Source organism: Buceros rhinoceros, unplaced genomic scaffold (assembly GCF_000710305.1).
Source record: "Buceros rhinoceros silvestris isolate BGI_N320 unplaced genomic scaffold, ASM71030v1 scaffold2268, whole genome shotgun sequence".
NCBI classification, from domain to species: Eukaryota; Metazoa; Chordata; class Aves; order Bucerotiformes; family Bucerotidae; genus Buceros; species Buceros rhinoceros.
In genome coordinates, this window is record NW_010427262.1 from 104,627 (window position 1) to 123,505 (window position 18,879).

Below are 18,879 nucleotides of genomic sequence, written 5' to 3' on the forward strand. Positions count from 1 at the left end.
TTCCTGCAGATCTACCTATGCATATTCCCTATCATCTTGCTTCTGTTACAGCTTTTGGAATATAAAGTGTAAATTTTATGTAAGAAATTTAAAGAATTTTTATTCTAAGAAGCACAAAGACCGTTTTGCCATCACCCTTCTCTTCCCAGAGAAGCAGGGTCCATGATGGGGCTCGGTGTCCCTGTTTTGCTCTGCTCAAAAGGGATTTGCCAGCCTGGGGTATGTGGTGTTGCTTGGGTCAGCAGCCCAACAGGGCACTGCCAAACTCAAGTGCCATGCTAAAAGCATTTAAAACTAAAGCTTGAATCTTGAAGCCGATGATTGGAAACAAGTGCTCAATGTTTAGCGTATATATTATGATATTTGTCTGTCCTTTTGTCTCCATACTCCTTTACATGATTGACTACGCTTTTTTCACAGACATTTGCAGGCTGTCACAGTTTTTGCCCTGCACTTCAGAAACCCCCTCCACCCCTCTCCTTTTGGGTGGCCCCAGTGCGCCAAAGGCACAGTTACAGCAGCAGTGTTTCCATCCTCCTGACTGACAATATGATACTTGGATGCATTTTGGTTACTGATGAGCTACTGCCTCCCGTTTTGATGGCCTGTCCCTCATGACACTGTTCACTATCTGTTCAGCAACAGCATTTGCACACAGTGCCTACCTAGCAGCTAGATAAAAAAACATGGAATTTTTTTTTTCCCAAGCAGTGACATCTGGCTTGTTAGCTCACTTGGCTCCCATCTGTATTACAGACTGTTGCTAATGACTGTGCAACCATCCCAGAGAGCTGTTCTGGGTCAAACACTTACAGATCAGATGGGCTGATTCACCCTTCTGCATGTTTTTTTTGGTTTTATTTTTTGTGTTTTACCGATCTTTACATTTGGCAGGCATAAAAGAATTTCATTGTAGGACTGCAAATCTTTTCACCTCTGAGAGTGCTGTCTAGTGTTTTATTGCCCGAATACAGTTTGGGACATCAGAGCTGCAGCAAACAGTAGGACCTAGCTGGCTAAACGGTGTAATACTGTGAGCCGGTCTGTTCTCGATCTGTCTATGGGGTCGTATTACGAATGAGGCTGATGAGTATGTTCTGGTTTATCCTAGTCCCTAGGGACAAAAATATCTCAGGTAAGAGATACCAATTTTGATAACAGAACTGGAGCGTGGTTGAGTTTAGAATCAGGAGAGGATCATGACGTTGTGTATGTAGCAGTGGGTGAGGGAAACTCTTGTCCTACCTACATTGTACTAGCTCTGGCTGTGGCTTGTATGTGACTTTACTGATGTCACTACAAGTTAGGATCGAATCACCAAAAGCAAAACAAGGTATCCTTGTGGAGAATTATTTGAGTGACAAACCAAGCCTTGTTTCTTCAGAGACACAAATTAATCTCAAAAATTTTATTTTAAATAATTATCTACAAGCAGTAGAATTAATGAAGCTGTATGTTAATTTGCTGTGCTATTCATACTATTCTAATACAAAACAATAAAAGGAAATCATAATATTTACAGATCAGCTTTCATATTTCAACTGGTTTTGAACAATCCTTTAGATTTGTGTACTTTTCCAAAAAAACCTCCTGGTTGTCAATAATCCCACATCACCCTATGTGCTCCATGAGGACGCTTCCAGCACAAGGGACAAGTAGTTGCTTCCCAAAAATATCACTTCAGTGAGTAAAAACAATAAAAGGAAATCATAATATTTACAGATCAGCTTTCATATTTCAACTGGTTTTGAACAATCCTTTAGATTTGTGTACTTTTCCAAAAAAACCTCCTGGTTGTCAATAATCCCACATCACCCTATGTGCTCCATGAGGACGCTTCCAGCACAAGGGACAAGTAGTTGCTTCCCAAAAATATCACTTCAGTGAGTAATCCAGTTGTCATAACACAACAGGTGGGCATCACCCTGTCAAAAACTGGCTAGGAAGGAAACAAGAGGGGGCATGGCACTGCCAGCTTTCAGCGTACAAAGGCTCATCACGGGTGTAAATCCAGGTTCGTCAAAAACTGGCTAGGAAGGAAACAAGAGGGGGCATGGCACTGCCAGCTTTCAGCGTACAAAGGCTCATCACGGGTGTAAATCCAGGTTCCCTGCTCTGTTCAGGCACTGTTTCAGGAGCGCGATGTGGTAACCTGTGAAGAAGGCATAGATGAGAGGGCCATGGCATGCCCAGTCATCAAAATGCTCTTTACATTAGTTATGACCAGGTGAATGCTGGAGACATGCAATGAAATCTGGTGAGTGAGCAGCAGGACATTATTTCAAGTGAATTGCTGTTATATAGCACTACAGTGTGCATCTAAGAGGAAGAGCAAACTCCTCTGAGACCAGAGTCATAATTAAAAACATCAGTTCAGCAAGGGTACCAGGGGATCACTGCAGACTGGGAGAAAAAAAAATTAACAATGTTTTGGATCACAAGGATGGGATAATTATTAATTCAAATACAGTTAAATGAGGATGTTTCAGGCTAATCTTAACAATGTTTTGGGTCACAAGGATGGGATAATTATTAATTCAAATACAGTTAAATGAGGATGTTTCAGGCTAATCCAAAGTTCTGTCAATAAAACCAGCAGCACTGTCTCAAAGGCTTTAGAAGGGTTGAAGAAAATGGTTATGGGAAAAATCAAGGACATAGAAAAACTTCCATGCAGAGAGAAGTATGAAAAGGTTGTTATGGTTTACAGTAGAAAGCAATAAGAGGCGGTAGGGAAGTGATAAAACTTGTGACTAAAGGGAAGACTGCAGGAAATGCAGATCAGGAACATCTTTTTTTTTTCCTGTCTCATGACATGAGAACAAGAGGATATTCAGTGAAACTAAAATGTATAGGTTCAAAATCAAAGAGCCTACTTTGTAAAATGTCCCATGAATGTATTTCACTGAAAATTATTTAGATTGAGAATTTAGGGACCCAAAAGGGACTGGTGGTTTAGTGAGGCTATAATAATTTTATTAAAACTTTAATATTGTATTTTACAGCTAAAATAAATTTCCAGCTACAAAAGGTCAAGGTAAGATCTGATGTAAGGAGCAAATTTGCCTGCACTCAGTCCAACAATATATTTATTAGGCACAGGATGAATAAACCACATCTCCTTCTTCAGTCTTGGGTCCTCCACTGTCTACTATTGCCACGTTTGATTTCACGGGGAACATTACCTGATCAATAAGCCTAGAAGAACAACCTAACTGAAAATGCCACGTTAGTTAAGAGAGAAGATTTATCATGATTGATTATGTTCTGATAGCACAAGATCATGTTTTTCTTCTACCCTGACTTTTTTTAATAGGCTAGTTCAGTTTTACGTACAAATTGGAAGCAAGGCTGTTGGTAACTCCTGCAACAGACCAAGAGCCAGGAACGAAGGTAAAGCTCCTTTCATTTATAATAAACTTCTTGTATTATGGCTCTTCTACAGTGGTTTTGCCTTTTATTGCCTTTATAAAATCAAAAATTTAAATTGATTATTTGTTCAGTTTTTATAAATGGTGCAGAAAAGATTTTTTTTTTCCACATTTGTAATCATACTTATCTCCACCAAACTTAACAGTGATCTACCAGTAGGAGTAACTGTTGGAGCTGTGGTGGTTTAAGACAGACAACATTTACAAGACAAGGTGCAATAGCTTTTATTAGACTACTTGATAGTGTTGGAAAGCAGGTAAATTTACAAGTACACAGGACTTTCTTCAGGTCTGAAATAAAAGGAATAAAATTCAAGTTCGGGATAAAGTAGGCAATCTCCACTTCCAACCTGAAGAAGAGTTGTGTGCCTGAAAACTTGTTCAGCTTCTCAACTACACCAGTGGGTCTAATAAAAGACTGCCTTCCAACCCAAGCTCGTGCATGATTTGCTGAAATGCAAAATTATAAAGCTGCATCTGAAAACATATTTAGTATGAAGAAATTAATCTCTCCCAGATGCTTAGAGTTACTGGGGTGGGGGGCTGATATTTGTGTTTGGGAAGGATCAGCAGTTTAGGGAACAGATTCCCCATGTCAGGTGGTATAGTTGCATGAAGACAGACCACTGACATCTGCTAGATGAGAAAACTTTGGTTTCCTTTCAGTACAAATCATTTAACATCAACGTATTGTCTCTTGACATAGGGCATTTGCTTTGATGCGGACTCACAACAGTCATCTTTCAGTACAGATTACAGAGTTCACCTCCTTTGCTCTGTACAGTTGGACTAACTGCAATTCTTAATTTTAAACATAGGGCTTGTTGTTCAATACACAAATGACAATGGGATCACCTGGCATTTGCTGCGGGAGCTGGACTTCATGTCGTACCTGGAACCCCAGGTTGTTTCGATAGACTTACCTCGGGAGGCCAAAACCCCTGCCACCGCTTTCCGCTGGTGGCAGCCACAACATGGTAAGCAGTGTCTTCCTAAAAATTCATTAAGCAGCTTTACACAACCCACATGTCAATGCTTGTCGGTATGGACATGTTCTGCAGAAACCTCAGCTTGCCAAAACCACAAAATGATCAACAGCTGGCGTAAGTAAGAGCATATTTAGGCTTTCCTCAGTCACTTCAGACATGATTTCCTTTTATAGCCCCAAGCAGAATTGTGGGCTTAAAAGCAAAATTGTTTAAGAGCTAAGTTTAAACCAAAGATGCTGAAAGATAGGAGTGGACACAGAAAAGCCTAGACAAGATTAGAGGATTTACCTGAATATAGAGTGACCCGGGATGCAAAAAGGCTTGTACATTTGATCTCGTTTTTTCCTCTGTTTTGAAAGAGGAGGCATAATTTGACCTTGAATCTTCCTACCTGATGGCTCCAATCTCACTACTTTAATAACTTCATGCTCCAAAACAGGACCCCCATCCCCTGCCATGACTGGTGTCCCAGTGCCCTGCTCCCCCACCTTCTGCTGCATCTCCAAAGCCACTCAGCCTCTTCCCGCATTCTCAGCTGAAAGTAAAACCCTAGTGCTAACTGATACCTACAGCCAAACTGTGAGGGGGCACATTACCACTATTAAACGTGTTCTGATTAAGAGCCCGACCTTCATGCAAGCTCCTGGATCCCTGCAGGGAATATAAGGTGATACCCAGAAATACAGCAAAGCACATTTTAACAGGAATTCTTCAGTGAGAAAAGCACACAGCTTACATTGAGGTAATTATGCTATGCAGCTTCCTGGATATCATTTATCATTTTGATGGTGGTTCTTTATTCACGCATTTTCTTACAATGTATATGCAAGAATTAATTGTCCTCACTAGGCTGGAGAATAGGCAAGGCAAGAGGGATGTGATTTAGTTAAGAAGCCAGTTCATTTGGGGAAAATGCTGAGCATCAACTGGTGCGTCACAGACCAGCATTCTGCCAGCATTATTTGCACTGGTGAGTGGTGCAACGTCAGACCTGTTGCTTCCTACCTGTGTCCTGCCCACGGCCACTTGTGCTGGGGGCACTTGGATGACATCTCTCCCTGCTGAGAACAGTCACTCTAAGACTACCTGATTGCAGTCCTGTAGCTCCCAGCAAGAGGGAGGGTTTATGAGTGGAGGTTGAAATAACACCTTCCATACCAGTGCCTGTAGGTGCAGCCACTCCTCATTACAGATATTAGCTCCTTTGTAGACTATTCTGTCTGCCTTAACTCAGTGCAGAATGGCCCTATCAGCCACAGCCCATGTTCCCCATAGAGGCAAGACAAAAGTCCTGGCACATCGCGACAAGCTCACAATTTATTCTCAAGACTTTTCTTTTTCTCCTGTGAGGGCAGTGATTGCACAGTAAGATGGCATTTTCAGCATGCCGGTAGTAAGGTGAAATTAAATTAAATGAAGGACTGAAGAAATGGGCTGGAGATGATGGTCAAGTGAAATGCCTGTAGGCTGGAAAGCAAGAGAAGAAGTGTTCTTTCTCTTCTACTTCCTAGAAACCTTTCTATAATGAGTATAATCTATATCAAGAGTCTTCAGCATTTTCATTTGTGTACTCTTCTCTTCTATACAAAAGGTACTTCAGGAACCCGAGGTCTTTCCAATTTAGCTGTGGGGAATGGCAGGAAAGTTGTGATCCATAAAATGAAAATACCCAATTTAGGTGCTCAGGGAGTGTGAAACTTGAGAAATAAAGAGGGAAATATCTGTGTTTATCCAAAATAGAAACATAGTCTAGGGCCCAGGCTCATCCTTGAGCAACATTTCAGTCTTGTTTAACTCGTGTGGACTGACCACTGCTCACTGGGTGAATGCAGGATACATGCATAAAAAAACCTTACAGGAGCTCCACTAATTTGCCTGTTCTGCTTTTTATAGGGAAGCATTCAGGTCAGTGGGCTTTGGATGATGTCCTTATAGGGATGAATGACAGTTCTCAGACTGGCTTCCAGGATAAATTCGATGGAACTGTGGATTTACAAGCAAGCTGGTACAGAATACAAGGAGGTCAAGTAGACATCGATTGCCTGTCTATGGATACAGCTCTGATGTTCAGTGAAAACATTGGTATGTGTCACCAAACATTGCTGCTTTTGAATGCATCTGTTTTATAAATTATTTATGGGTCAAGTCTTTACAAAACGGAAGGTATAGGCAAATTCAGCTATATAGTAATCTACAGGGAAGAGGAGGCTGAGATGGGTGAAAATACAGATAACAAATGCAAATGATGATACTGAAAACATATGCATGAGGTTTACTTTTTTTGTGGTTTTTCTCCCTTTTCTTAGGAAAACCCCGTTATGCTGAGACTTGGGACTTCCATGTATCAGCCTCCACGTTCCTGCAGTTTGAGCTGAGCATGGGTTGCAGCAAGCCATACAGCAATTCCCATAGCATTCACCTGCAGTACTCTCTAAACAATGGAAGAGACTGGCACCTGGTGACAGAGGAGTGTGTCCCTCCAACCATCGGCTGTCAGCACTACACTGAGAGCTCCATCTATACTTCAGAAAGATTCCAAAACTGGAAAAGAATTACAGTCTACCTCCCACCCTCAACAAAGTGAGCACTGCTCTCCTGGCTGTTTAGTATGATACAGATTTTGCTGATCTAATTTGAGCAAGCATCCCCCAGCTTGGGAATTTTCTGCATGTCTTTTAAATTATTAAATGTGTGTTGTCACGCCATCAGAATTTTAAATTTCTCTTCAAAATATTTCAGCGGATATAATGAAAACTGCAGGAATGTGAAGTAACAACTATGGATAAGTGAATTATTAAGTCTTATTTATAATCTATGATAGCAAGAACAGAAATGCTAAACCAAGGTTTTCTAACATTTACCTAGTAAGAAGGAATAATTCATGCCATAACCTACCCTTTCATATAAAAGTATTTGCTGTCATCCAAGATTTAGCCATGTTAGTCATGGCACTGAACAAGTCAAAACATGTGTTAATGGATGCACCACCTCTACCCTTTTGACCAGGAGGAGAGTTTTGCATGCCTCCTGGTGATATCACATGGTTGTAAGTGGATGTGGCAGATATGCTGGCATCTGTCTCTCTGAATAAAACCATGCTCTAGTTTAGAAATAACAGATAATGATGATATTGCTTACTGTGATTCTCAAGAGTTCTGTAATTCTTCAAAGCACCCTACATGCTGCCTCTGAATTTCACCACCCAGAAAATATAGTGGTAAAAACGGACACACAGTAAATGGACTGAGACTGGGGTTCACACCTTGGTTTGTAGTTCCATAGTTTGCTCCAGAGGACCATACATCTTCTTCCAAAGAATATAATGATATTCTGATCCCGTCAAAGTCTGAGGGCAATTCCCTCTACACTGTCCACAGCACATTTCCTGTCTGAACAAACATAAGATGATCTAACCCATAGCATTTTGATAGATATTTTTTCCCAAAACGCTTGTCTCATCTGAGGATAACAAGGCAGTCAGCAATCGCAGCAGTGTGCATGCATTGTACATATATATCCCTGCCTTGTTATACATGTGTTTATGAACATATGTAATAATATTTTTCTTTACACAATGCTTAAAAATAATGAAAGTTCATTTATACATACTTAAGCAATTTTATTGTTTTAACTCTGCTAGCAACACGTGGAGCTGGTGAATGCTAACGTAGCTAGTAGTTTCTGCTCAATCCCCTTGCTGACCAGCAAGAGTCACAGCAACATTCTTTCTTGGTTCTCACTTTAGGCACCTTCCTTTAGAGTCTGCTGGAATTTTGCCTAAAAACTAACCTGAGAAATTGAAGCTTCCTGTTTCAACTGGAATATGAATCTTTTCCAATTCAGGAAGTCATGCTTATTAATATGCTTTTCTTCTCCTGGATTCTATGGGATTTTCTTTACTGTTTAGCACTTTGTGGAGCAGATATTTTGAAGCCTGAAATATATCAACTCTGGTTTCTTTGTAGCTCTCCCAGAACACGGTTCAGATGGATTCAGTACAACTATGCTTCTGGTGTTGATTCCTGGGCTATTGATAATGTGGTCCTGGCTACAGGGTGCCCGTGGATGTGCTCAGGCCGTGGCACCTGTGATGCAGGTCGTTGTGTGTAAGTAGCAACCTGCTCAACCTGCTTCATAGAAAGAATGTTGTGTTTTATCTAAGCTAGATGGATAACAGCTTTTCCCCTTATCTGTTGCTAGGTGTGACAGAGGCTTTGGTGGTCCGTACTGTGTCCCTGTCATTCCTCTGCCATCTGTCCTGAAGGATGATTTCAATGGTAACTTGCATCCAGACCTTTGGCCTGAGGTCTATGGTGCTGAGAGGGGAAACCTGAATGGTGACACCATCAAGTCTGGAACAGCTCTTATTTTTAAAGGGGTCAGAGACTTATATCGAAAAAAAAAATAAAAACCAGTAGAGTTAAAAACAGAAAGTATATTTTTATTGTTCCCCCATATGTTTACGTTAAGTCTTTAGGCTAGAATTTGACACTTCCATTTTTCTTGTCTTTTCCTGCCCTAAATATGCGCTCTGTTTGTCACAGTTGTTTTTTCTGAACAAATGGATTTCATCTGTTTGTTGACTATTACTTTCATTTGTGGTATAAATTCTTCCTTAACAACCAAAGGAAGAGAATGAAACTCTGGGGCTGAGATTCTTGAGGCCAAGTGAGCGATTTGGAAATATAGTACACATTACAATCAATTGCATTTGTGTCTTGAAATCCCCTGATTGGCTTTTGAGTATTTTGAATAATACAAATTAGTCAGCACTGTAGACTGTGTAATCCATGCTTATGCAGTTAGCTTGTGTTTTACTTAATTCTATCATTTTGAAATTTTCTAGCTCTTTAAGGATTTTTGTTAATTACAGGTTAAAAAAGGCCAGGAAATATATTTTCTGAACTTCCTGGTTCTTCAACAAAACACTTAATAGGAAGACTTTTGTTCACATAAGCACAAAAATTTTAAGTTCACACATGAGTATTCATTTGACATTGTCAATTCAGGTACCCCCAAAAAGCAAAGTTTAATCAAGTTTGGTGTAGAAATTAGTTCTTTAGAAATATTGCTTTGCAAAACCTTGACTCCTGTTCAACCTCTTTAGATCATTTAAATCACAAATCATGGGATGTGTATTACCTAAAACTTGGATTGGTTGCTCCTATAGGTCATTCCCCTGGGGGAATGGGTCTGAGAAAGAGTGAAGCTTTGAGAGGTGGTTTGCCAGATCTCTGCAGAATGGGGACCAGCTCTGGCCCCAGGATCCACACAATATTTAGCTCATCTATGGACATGGACAGAACCTTAGGGGTCACTATGAGGTTTCCTATCTGCTCCCTTGCCTTACTGCTCTAAGTCAAAATGTTGCCCCAGAAGAGGATATTTGTACAAAATTTTTTTTGAGGCACAGAAAAGAGGTTATAGTCTTTCTGCTTGGAAATTAGGGTGCTTGGCTACTATAAATATTGCTCCCCCACTCCCCAAAATGAGCATACTAGCTTGGACTCAACATTTGAGTAAGTCCATTCTTGCAGATCAGATCACATTCCAGTGGCTCAGAGCACGGACTGAATGAGCTGTACCTGGGTCTGTACCTGATCATGTAGCTGTGCCTCTGGTGGTGACACACTCCCAATATCTAGCCCTTTCCATTACTATGGCTCACTTTGCCAAGGCTATCAGCCCTCGTGTTCTGCCTGGGAGAAGGTGTGGGACTGAAAACCTCTTGTGCTGCCATCATCAGTCAGTAACAGATAACATCCAAACAATCGTAAGCTGCAGAGCATCGTCGATAATCAGAACTGAGATTTCACACTATACATTCTGTATTTGCAGGAAGGACTAAGAATGCTTGTTTCAAGAGATCTAGATTGCGCTAATACAGTGTACATCCAGTTTTCATTCAAATTTATTGCCAAAGGTAAGACCACTGTTGATTTCTTATCACTTCTCTAGTTTTGTCCATGTGTAGTAGCATCACCAAAACCAATATGAATTTACACCTTCAGCTTCAGTTTATGTGATCGTCAGTTTATGGAAGATAATATGGGAACTTGTTTGAGAGGCTGTATCATCCCTACCTTGCTACTAGCCTACATGGCCGTCTCTGTAGTTCCTAAGAAAGAAGTAAAGTGTAGTGGTGTAAAAAACAGCACAGGTAGTAGAGTCTTTGAGCAGAAAAAAACAAAATAGCTCAAGATTTTTTAGAGATTTTGTAATACGTTGAGGGGAAAAATGAATTTACCTGATTTTTAAATCATAGAATGGTGCCTACAATAGATTACTTAAGGGGTTGATAAGAAACTACAGGGTTTTTTCATTTTCAAGCTTCAGTCCTCTGCATTAAAAGCTCTTACCATTTGATTTCCTAGAAGGTATCTTAGATTTGTCTAAAACTCCGTAATTCTTTTGCTTCAGAAGAAGAGCCAGTCTTTGCAAGCCAAGATTATACATCGATTTACAGCTTAAGAGAGTTTCTCCAGCCCAAGTATTTTCAAGCCAAGGATTCAGTCTTAGCCTGCTCCAAGTCCTGCCAGGTCTGGCTTTGCAAAATAATTTTATCCAAGTGAGGAGTGATGTGGTGGAGAACCACTAACCTGGTTGAGGATTTGAGTCACTCCCATGCAATTTCAGAAGATTTTTCCAACATTGCTTGTGGAACTGGCACTTGACTGAACTCTCAACATACAAAAACTCCTCTTCCACTGATGGAAGGTGGAAGATGTTCACAGCTTCTGCAGGAAGCTCAGCACTCTGGGACTGGACCCTAACTGACTCACCATTTGCCAATGGACAGCATGAAAATAGTTTTGAACCACCTCTTTCTTCATAAATAAATATCTCTACATGGGCAAATAAAAAATGTAGCTCTTTCCTGAATTAGGTTTGATTCCCTTTAATAGATATTTATTAATATATATTTGGCTATTTATTACTATTGTGTATTTTATGGAAAAGAGAATAAATAATAACAGTCAAAACCATAACATGCCCCCAAAAAATAACAACCCAAATATTTCATGTTTAAAAACGAAATCTTTGTGAAGGCTTCTTTTTCAAAACTATGCCTTGAAAATATTTCTACATACAATCCTTGCCAAAATAATAAAAAATATTATGAGTAAAAATATCATTCTCAACAGCAGTAATAGCCAAAGGCTCAAGGCTGGATTTTGACACTTGACCCACAAGAGGCAAAGCAGTAAAACTCCAGGAGAAATCTTTTGTCGTGGTATCTATACGGCTTGCTAGCCCTGGGCCAAGACCCAGAACTTAGTTCCAACAAGCTCCCTAATGTTTAATGCGAATTAATATAGCTGGGCACATCTCTCAGCTGTAAGCATTGAGCAGTGTGTCATTTTCTGTTAATTGCCACAGATAAGCTGAAGTCGGCTCCTGACTGCAAATGTCTCCCTCCTGCTCTGTTCCACATGTGGTGGTTCAAGCGAAACTTTGCACTGGAGCAGGGTAAAGCTGGAGCATGCACATTGGTTCCAGCAAATTTGGTTAATTTAAGAACAGAACATGGGAGAAATTTGCACAGTAATGCACAGCGAGGCAGAAATAATGAAACTGTCCCTTACTCCTTTTCTGCTGTTGGTCCCTGTCCTTGGACTGAGTTTTCAGGGATGTGCCATTACTGTGCTACTCTATGAAGGGAGGGGAGAGTGTAAGTTGTGTAAATTTGTCAGAGTGAGAATTCATCTCAGAGATGCCATCACGGAGATGCTGATGTTCCTGGTCAGCAAGTCAGCCATGGGCCAAGCATACACTGGGGACTGAGCTCGTGCATAGTAATCAGCACCAAGTGTGAGTGCTGGGCTCTAATCAGCACATGTTAGTAGCTAGGGCTGTAAAGAGCTTTATTGACTCTTTAAAGCTTTAAGTAAAAATAAATAAATAAAAAGAGGAACCAGTGGTCAGAAAATGCAAATATTACTCTCAATTCCACCACTGATTTTTAGGCCCAGGTTAAAGCACAAAATATTGGGGTTTTGTTGTTGTTATTAAAACATGGTAATGAAGATCCTCGGCGCTTTCCATCAATTACGTGATTTCCTATTACATTAATATCCTCATACAAGTGCCTGCAGTCAGAAACACAGACTATAAATTTGTGAGGATGACTGTGTCTCTATCTGTGGATGCTACAGATGGTGGTGATAGCATCTGCTACCTGGGAGAACCAAGAAAATGACTGAAAAATGTCTGTGGTGGAAGGAATGGGTTTTGTTCTAATCTAAAAAATTATAACACTGAGATGGCTTCTCATCTAAATAATTAACTGAGACCATGCATATAATGGACAGCAATGTAAATCTAGCCTCCAATTCATTAGCATTTTGCAGACCAGGAAGCAAGGGAAAGCATGGGAAGATGTACATGTACAATACACATATAACATCTCAACTGTTGTTAAAGGAAGCCCGTACTCTGTAATAGATGTCAGAACAACCTAATTGCATTTGCACTTGAGGAAGCGCTTTTGAGCTTGTGTTTTCTGAAACCAGATTATAATGAATGTAAATGCATGTCCTCTCTGCTCCAGGTACTCCCGAGAGGTCTCATTCCATCCTGCTGCAATATTCTATCAACGGTGGCATCACTTGGCACCTGATAGATGAGTTTTACTTCACACAAACTACAGATGTCCTCTTTATTAATGTTCCTCTGCCCTACGTGGCCCAAAGCAACGCAACGCGGTTCAAGCTCTGGCAACCTTACAACAACGGTAAGGAAGAGACGCCCATGGGAATCCAGGTCCACACTTGCACAGCTCAGCATCTGTAAAAGGCTCAATTTTTTAACTCAACAATAATGGAGACCCCTAAATCATGTTTTCTTATATTCAATTAAAATTATTGCAGGATTATGTTTATTGTTCTTATAATGCTGCTGTACGCTGCGAAGTGAAAGTACCTTAGCCTAATACCCCTCAACTCTGTGCAGAAGACTATCAGCTTTGGTCTTGGAGGGACTGGAAGATCAAGCAATGCCAATAAAGCCTACTTCTCGTTATTTTTCATGTACCTGATTCTCATTTCCACTGAGTGTCCAGAAGAATGATCCAATTATATAAAAGTGTCCCAAGTGTAAATAGGAACTGGGCCTACCTTGCTCAAAATTAACTAGGCATTAAAAACCCATTTAGAAAGAGTATGGAGCGAGCAGTTAATCTTTTGATTAAATTGTAAAGAACTGCAGAAAACCACAAGAGGAACGCAGTCATTCCTCCTGATTACAGGAGATGTGCCAGCTGAAGAAAGCTCTCCTCAGCTCTCAGTTACTCTGAGCACATCTCTTAGCAGGAGCTGACATTAAGGGCTCTAAAGAATTCCAGCAATCATTTAGACACAGCAATTCAGAAACAATTTGTTCCATGCAGGCAAATGCTTAGTGTATCTCTAACAAAACAAACAAAAAAAAAAGGCAGATTTAAATCTGGTCCTAAGAATCCAGTACCAGTTCATTCTTCTGTTGGGTCCTGCCTAAAAACATTCAACTTGTTACTTGGGTTAACAGACTGACCCCTACTTCCCCAGAACCTCCTTTCAGGCAGTTATAGAGTGGCTTAAGGTCTCCCTTCAGCCTCCTTTTCTCCATGCTAAACAATCCCAGTTCCCTCAGCTGCTCCTCACAGAACTTGTGCTCTAGACCCTTCACCAGCTTCATTGCCCTTCTTTGGACATGCTTCAGCACCTCAGTGTCCTTCTTGGAGTGAGGGGACCAAAACTGAAAATGGGATTCAAGGTGCAGCTTCACCAGTGCCAAGTACAGGGAAACAATCACTTCCCTCCTCCTGCTGGTCACACTATTGCTGATCCAAGCCAGGACGCTGTTGGCCTTCTTGGCCACCTGGGCACACTGCTGGCTCATGTTGAGCTGGCTCTCGACCAGCACCCCCAAGTCCTTTTCTGCTGGGCAGCTTCCAGCCACTCTTCCCCAAGCCTGTAACATTGCAGGGTGTTGATGTGACCCAAGTGCAGGACATGACAATTAGCCTTGTTGGACCTCACAAAATATTCCTTGGCCCATTGACCCATCGTGTATAGATCCCTTTGTAGAGTCTCCCTACCTTCAAACAGACCAATGCTCCCACCTAACTTGGTGTCATCAAATGTAGATGATTCTTTATTAAAGAAGACATTGATGCTAGAGTTTCAGAATAAATGTGATTTAAACAGAAGATACTTGTTCAACACCTTTTTAGTCCTTGGTTTGCTGTGACTTCTACAAATTTTAGAGGAATGCGAAGTCTGCAGGGACAGGCTGCAGAGCAGTATGGCAACTCTTTTCATTGAAAAAGAAAATTTTCAATCTTCCGTTTCCATTTTCATGGAAAATGAAAATAGTGAAGCCATGATTTAGCATCCTTTTCTCCACATAATCCATAAATATTGGCTACTGTTCTGCTCTCTAATAATAATATTATTAGTTCTTAATGAAAATGTTCCCCTTTTCTTTGTAGGTAAAAAAGAAGAAATCTGGATTATTGATGACTTCATTATTGATGGAAATAACCTAAAGAATCCCATGATCCTTTTGGATACATTTGACTTTGGTCCGAAAGAGGACAACTGGTTTTTCTATCCTGGTGGAAATATTGGGCTTTATTGCCCATATTCATCTAAAGGAGCTCCGTAAGCATCTCTTGGCAATAAATTAGAAATAAGTGACTGTGTAATATACTGAGTCTAAAGTATGTTTCCTTTTTTTTACAGAGAAGAAGATTCAGCTATGGTATTTGTTTCAAATGAAGTTGGAGAACACTCCATTACAACAAGAGACCTGAGTGTAAATGAAAACACTATAATCCAATTTGAGGTACTTGTTCTCTGGAAGTTATTTTGCCTTTTGAGAGTTGGGTTAAGTTCTGCTCTTTGGTGTGTTTGCCCATCTGTTATGATTGCCAAATAGAGAAGCCTGTATAATCTCCCCTGTAATTGCTTTGATATTACTTTCCTGGTATCATGTGGGCATATCATGAAGATTTTAATACATAGATAAAGGAAATTTCTGTCTCAAAGTCTTCTTGCCTAAATTACATCTTTGTCCATGCCTAAATACTTGCACTGATAGCATTAAAGTCCATGTCCTACAAGCTGGGGAGTCACCAATGGAGAACAAGATGATGTGCCAAATAGAATGAGGGTCCAGATTGCCACTTCACAGCCCGCTCAGGATAAGTGTGCAGCATTTTCACAAACCAACCCAATGGAGAGCTACAACTTCATCTGTGACACTAGAAATTAATTTTTCTACTTGCTGGCTTAACTGCACTGTTGTACTTTCTGAGAGCCAGGGTTCTGTTTTCCTTTTGCTTCTGCCCAGGCTTTCACAGATACTCTAGAAGAAGCTGTTCTTTGGCCGTGATGGCTCGAATTCATCCCATCTTACAGAGTTACCTAAAGCTCACGAATAAGGAGCGTATTTTTTTGTGCTTCTAATAGAGTCAGCAGAAACAGGTGCCCCATCAACAACACATAGTAAAGTAAACTGTCTTTCTGGTTTATCCTAAAATCTAAACTGTGCATTGGCTAGGGCAGCCACTGAAGGGAATAACCATTTAGCCTAATATCCACTAGTTTAGAGAGGACCTTATATTGTCATTAAGAAATCGTAAAAGACTCTTTCAAGTAAGTTGCCATGCCATAGTTACCAGGGTGTTTTTAACAAAGATGTAGCATGCTATAGCATTAAACAGCAAATGATATCGGTTTATAACAATTACTGAAATGATAGTAAGAGTTTTCTAAGAAAACTTGGTTTAGCTGTGTACTTATGCACACTTTAATTTGTCATGCAACTAATTCATAAATTATTGAATGCAAACCATTTTCTGTTTTAAAATATAGATTATAGCCTGTAGAACAAAAATGTTTGAGGTCACTTTAAGATATTCTTAAATCTTCAGAGCATTAACCTCATAAAATCTACATGCTTACTTCCATATGTAGTAAGAACATCGTTTTCAGCTCACGTTTTTGAAGACTTCAGTATAAATGAAGAAGTTATGCATAATGCAGTAGAGTTTCTCTCTGTGTCTCAAGAGTCAAAACGTATATTGGGTCAAGCAACTCTGTAAGCTTCCAGATGAGTAGACAATCCTTCTAGTCAAATGTAGGTTGATGGGACACTCATGTGCACTGAAGAGTGATGAAGAAAAATTCGATGTAGGATACATTTTCAACATCCATGCGCAGTTCTAAGTATTACTGGGTTTTAAAATAGATTTTCATTACACAGCAGCATGTTACAAAGACAATTATTTTCCTCTACAAAGATAAGCAAAAAACCAAAAATATTTCAATTTTAGTACAGGCTTTCTGTTTCATTGGCAATGGGGTTTTATTCATTGTATGGTAAGTATGGTATATCTTATTTTATATGGCAGTCTTCCTGTAAAGGAACTAATTCTTCTTTTGTATAAGAAATTCGAAAGTAAAAGAACATTTTAATATCAGAACAACTTGCACCGGGTGCATGTAGAAAATATGTCTTAAGAGGTCTCGAATTCTGTACAAAACATGGCTTTATATCTTTTTCAGTAGTAAAACTGTTGTTCATGTAGGTTTTCTGCCTTTTCTACTGCTCTCTGTATCAGAAATCTTGTGAGAACACCCTGAGAAGTTAGACACTGCCAAACTGTTTTGGTGTGACATTGAAACTAAATCCAATCCAGCTACGATCCTCTTTTAATGCTGTCTCCTAGGGCTTTGCCACTATACATGAGCATATAGGTAGCGAGTATGAAAGCTGAAGAATATACTGAAGGGATACAGCACACACCCTGTGGCATAAGCTTTTTTTTTTTGAAGTATAACATGAAAGAGAACCATAGTGCACCTTAGCAATTTTACAAAAAGTTTATCTTCACACGATTTCTTATAGTATTTCTGGTTTTAAAAATGCACATTTTTTTTGGTGCTGTGATTACTTCAGTACCTGCCAGAGGACCGCAAGAGCTGATGCATTTGCTCCAGCAATGTTAGCAGCTCTTCTTTGAGATTTTGTCCAATTTATGTTTTTCTCTCAGTAGAAGTAGTTGGGGATTTCACATTACCTTCATTTTATGATGAGCCAGAGTGCAATATGCCCATGGACAGGTAGGGCAATGTGCAAGAGTTCATGTCCACCTGCATGTCCTGAGTATATCATCCCAGCAGTTAAATGAATTCTTAAATCACCATTTCCTGGGCTAAATAAATACCATACCAAATGGGGGAGATTGACGAAGAAGACAAAGACTGATTAGGAGTCCTGCAGCCTGCCCTGTGTCATCTTCCGCATATCATGTCTTGGCCCCCAGATCAATATTGGCTGCACCACTGACAGCTCCTCTGCTGACCCAGTAAAGCTGGAGTTCTCACGAGATCTGGGTGCGACCTGGCACCTGCTGCTCCCCTTGTGCTACAGCAGCAGCAGCCACCTCAGCTCCCTGTGCTCCACTGAACATCACCCGAGCAGCACTTACTACGCAGGCACGACCCAGGGCTGGAGAAGGGAGGTCATTCATTTTGGAAAACTGCACCTCTGCGGGTAAGCATCCAGCTCCTACTCCTGCCCCAATGCTTGTTATGTTTGTTTCTGTTTTCCATCCAAAATATTCTCCCAAAACAAAGAATGGTGCGTAAGAACTGTAGCACTAGAGCAGATCAGATGACCAATTTTTCTCCAGTTTTTGAATGTTAATTAGTGTTCAGATGATTCCAAAAATGTGTTGTCCCTAATGCCATATGCAGAATAACCACAAACAATTTCCTATTTATCCATATAACTAATTGGTGATATTTTTCTGGAAGTGGGTTGCGTGGGAAAATTAATGCAAATCCTTAAAGCACGTTGAATGTTCTTTACTGTGGTGCATTAACCATTTGAATTTGAGGACATTCCTGCATGAAATTTGAGATTCATTAGAAAATGCAGTAAAATGTGAGCTAGTATAAACTGGATTCTGCTTCAGTGTAAGGAAAGGGACTAACCTAAATATTCAAGGTCTCTTGTAGCTGTAAAGTTCTCTGATTCTAAGAAATTAACTTGTAGTCAATCAGAAACTTAAAGTTTGAGGGAAAAAACGAGTTGGGTGATAACAGATACATAGCATAATAAAAAAATACGTGGTAGCAGGCATAATAATACGTAACTTTTGAAAGGATAAAACAGTACTGTCTACTTTTTCAGGGAAAATTGTCTTCTAGCAGCAATTCAGTTTATATAAAAGATCGCATAATTAAGGATTAAATTGTAGCATATATGAATGAAGATGAGCTATGCAATCATGAGATTTGATGAGTCTATGCAACTATGAGACCAAGTACTTACGAAACTACTGCGTGCAATGGTCCCTCACTAAATAAGCGGCCCCATATGTGCTTCTGAAAGTATGAAAACACTATATAAGAGATGAGAACCAGGTTTGGGAAGACTGGATGTTTAATAATTTAAGAAAACATTTA

The 18,879-nt window shown here is 40.0% G+C and overlaps 1 protein-coding gene across 1 annotated transcript in view; it reads left to right on the forward strand.

Moving 5' to 3' along the window:
* RELN (reelin) overlaps positions 1-17,966 on the forward strand; it is a gene marked incomplete at its 5' end in the record, with an annotated part of 120,648 nt that extends 102,682 nt beyond the window's left edge. The window contains 11 exons of the mRNA XM_010141799.1: positions 3,317-3,393; positions 4,250-4,408; positions 6,314-6,502; positions 6,727-7,000; positions 8,386-8,526; positions 8,621-8,798; positions 10,259-10,343; positions 12,972-13,154; positions 14,892-15,063; positions 15,145-15,247; positions 17,733-17,966. Of these exons, the coding sequence (XP_010140101.1) occupies positions 3,317-3,393; positions 4,250-4,408; positions 6,314-6,502; positions 6,727-7,000; positions 8,386-8,526; positions 8,621-8,798; positions 10,259-10,343; positions 12,972-13,154; positions 14,892-15,063; positions 15,145-15,247; positions 17,733-17,966 (1,795 nt within the window). The remainder of the gene's footprint in view (positions 1-3,316; positions 3,394-4,249; positions 4,409-6,313; positions 6,503-6,726; positions 7,001-8,385; positions 8,527-8,620; positions 8,799-10,258; positions 10,344-12,971; positions 13,155-14,891; positions 15,064-15,144; positions 15,248-17,732) is intronic.
* Positions 17,967-18,879: the final 913 nt, after the last annotated feature.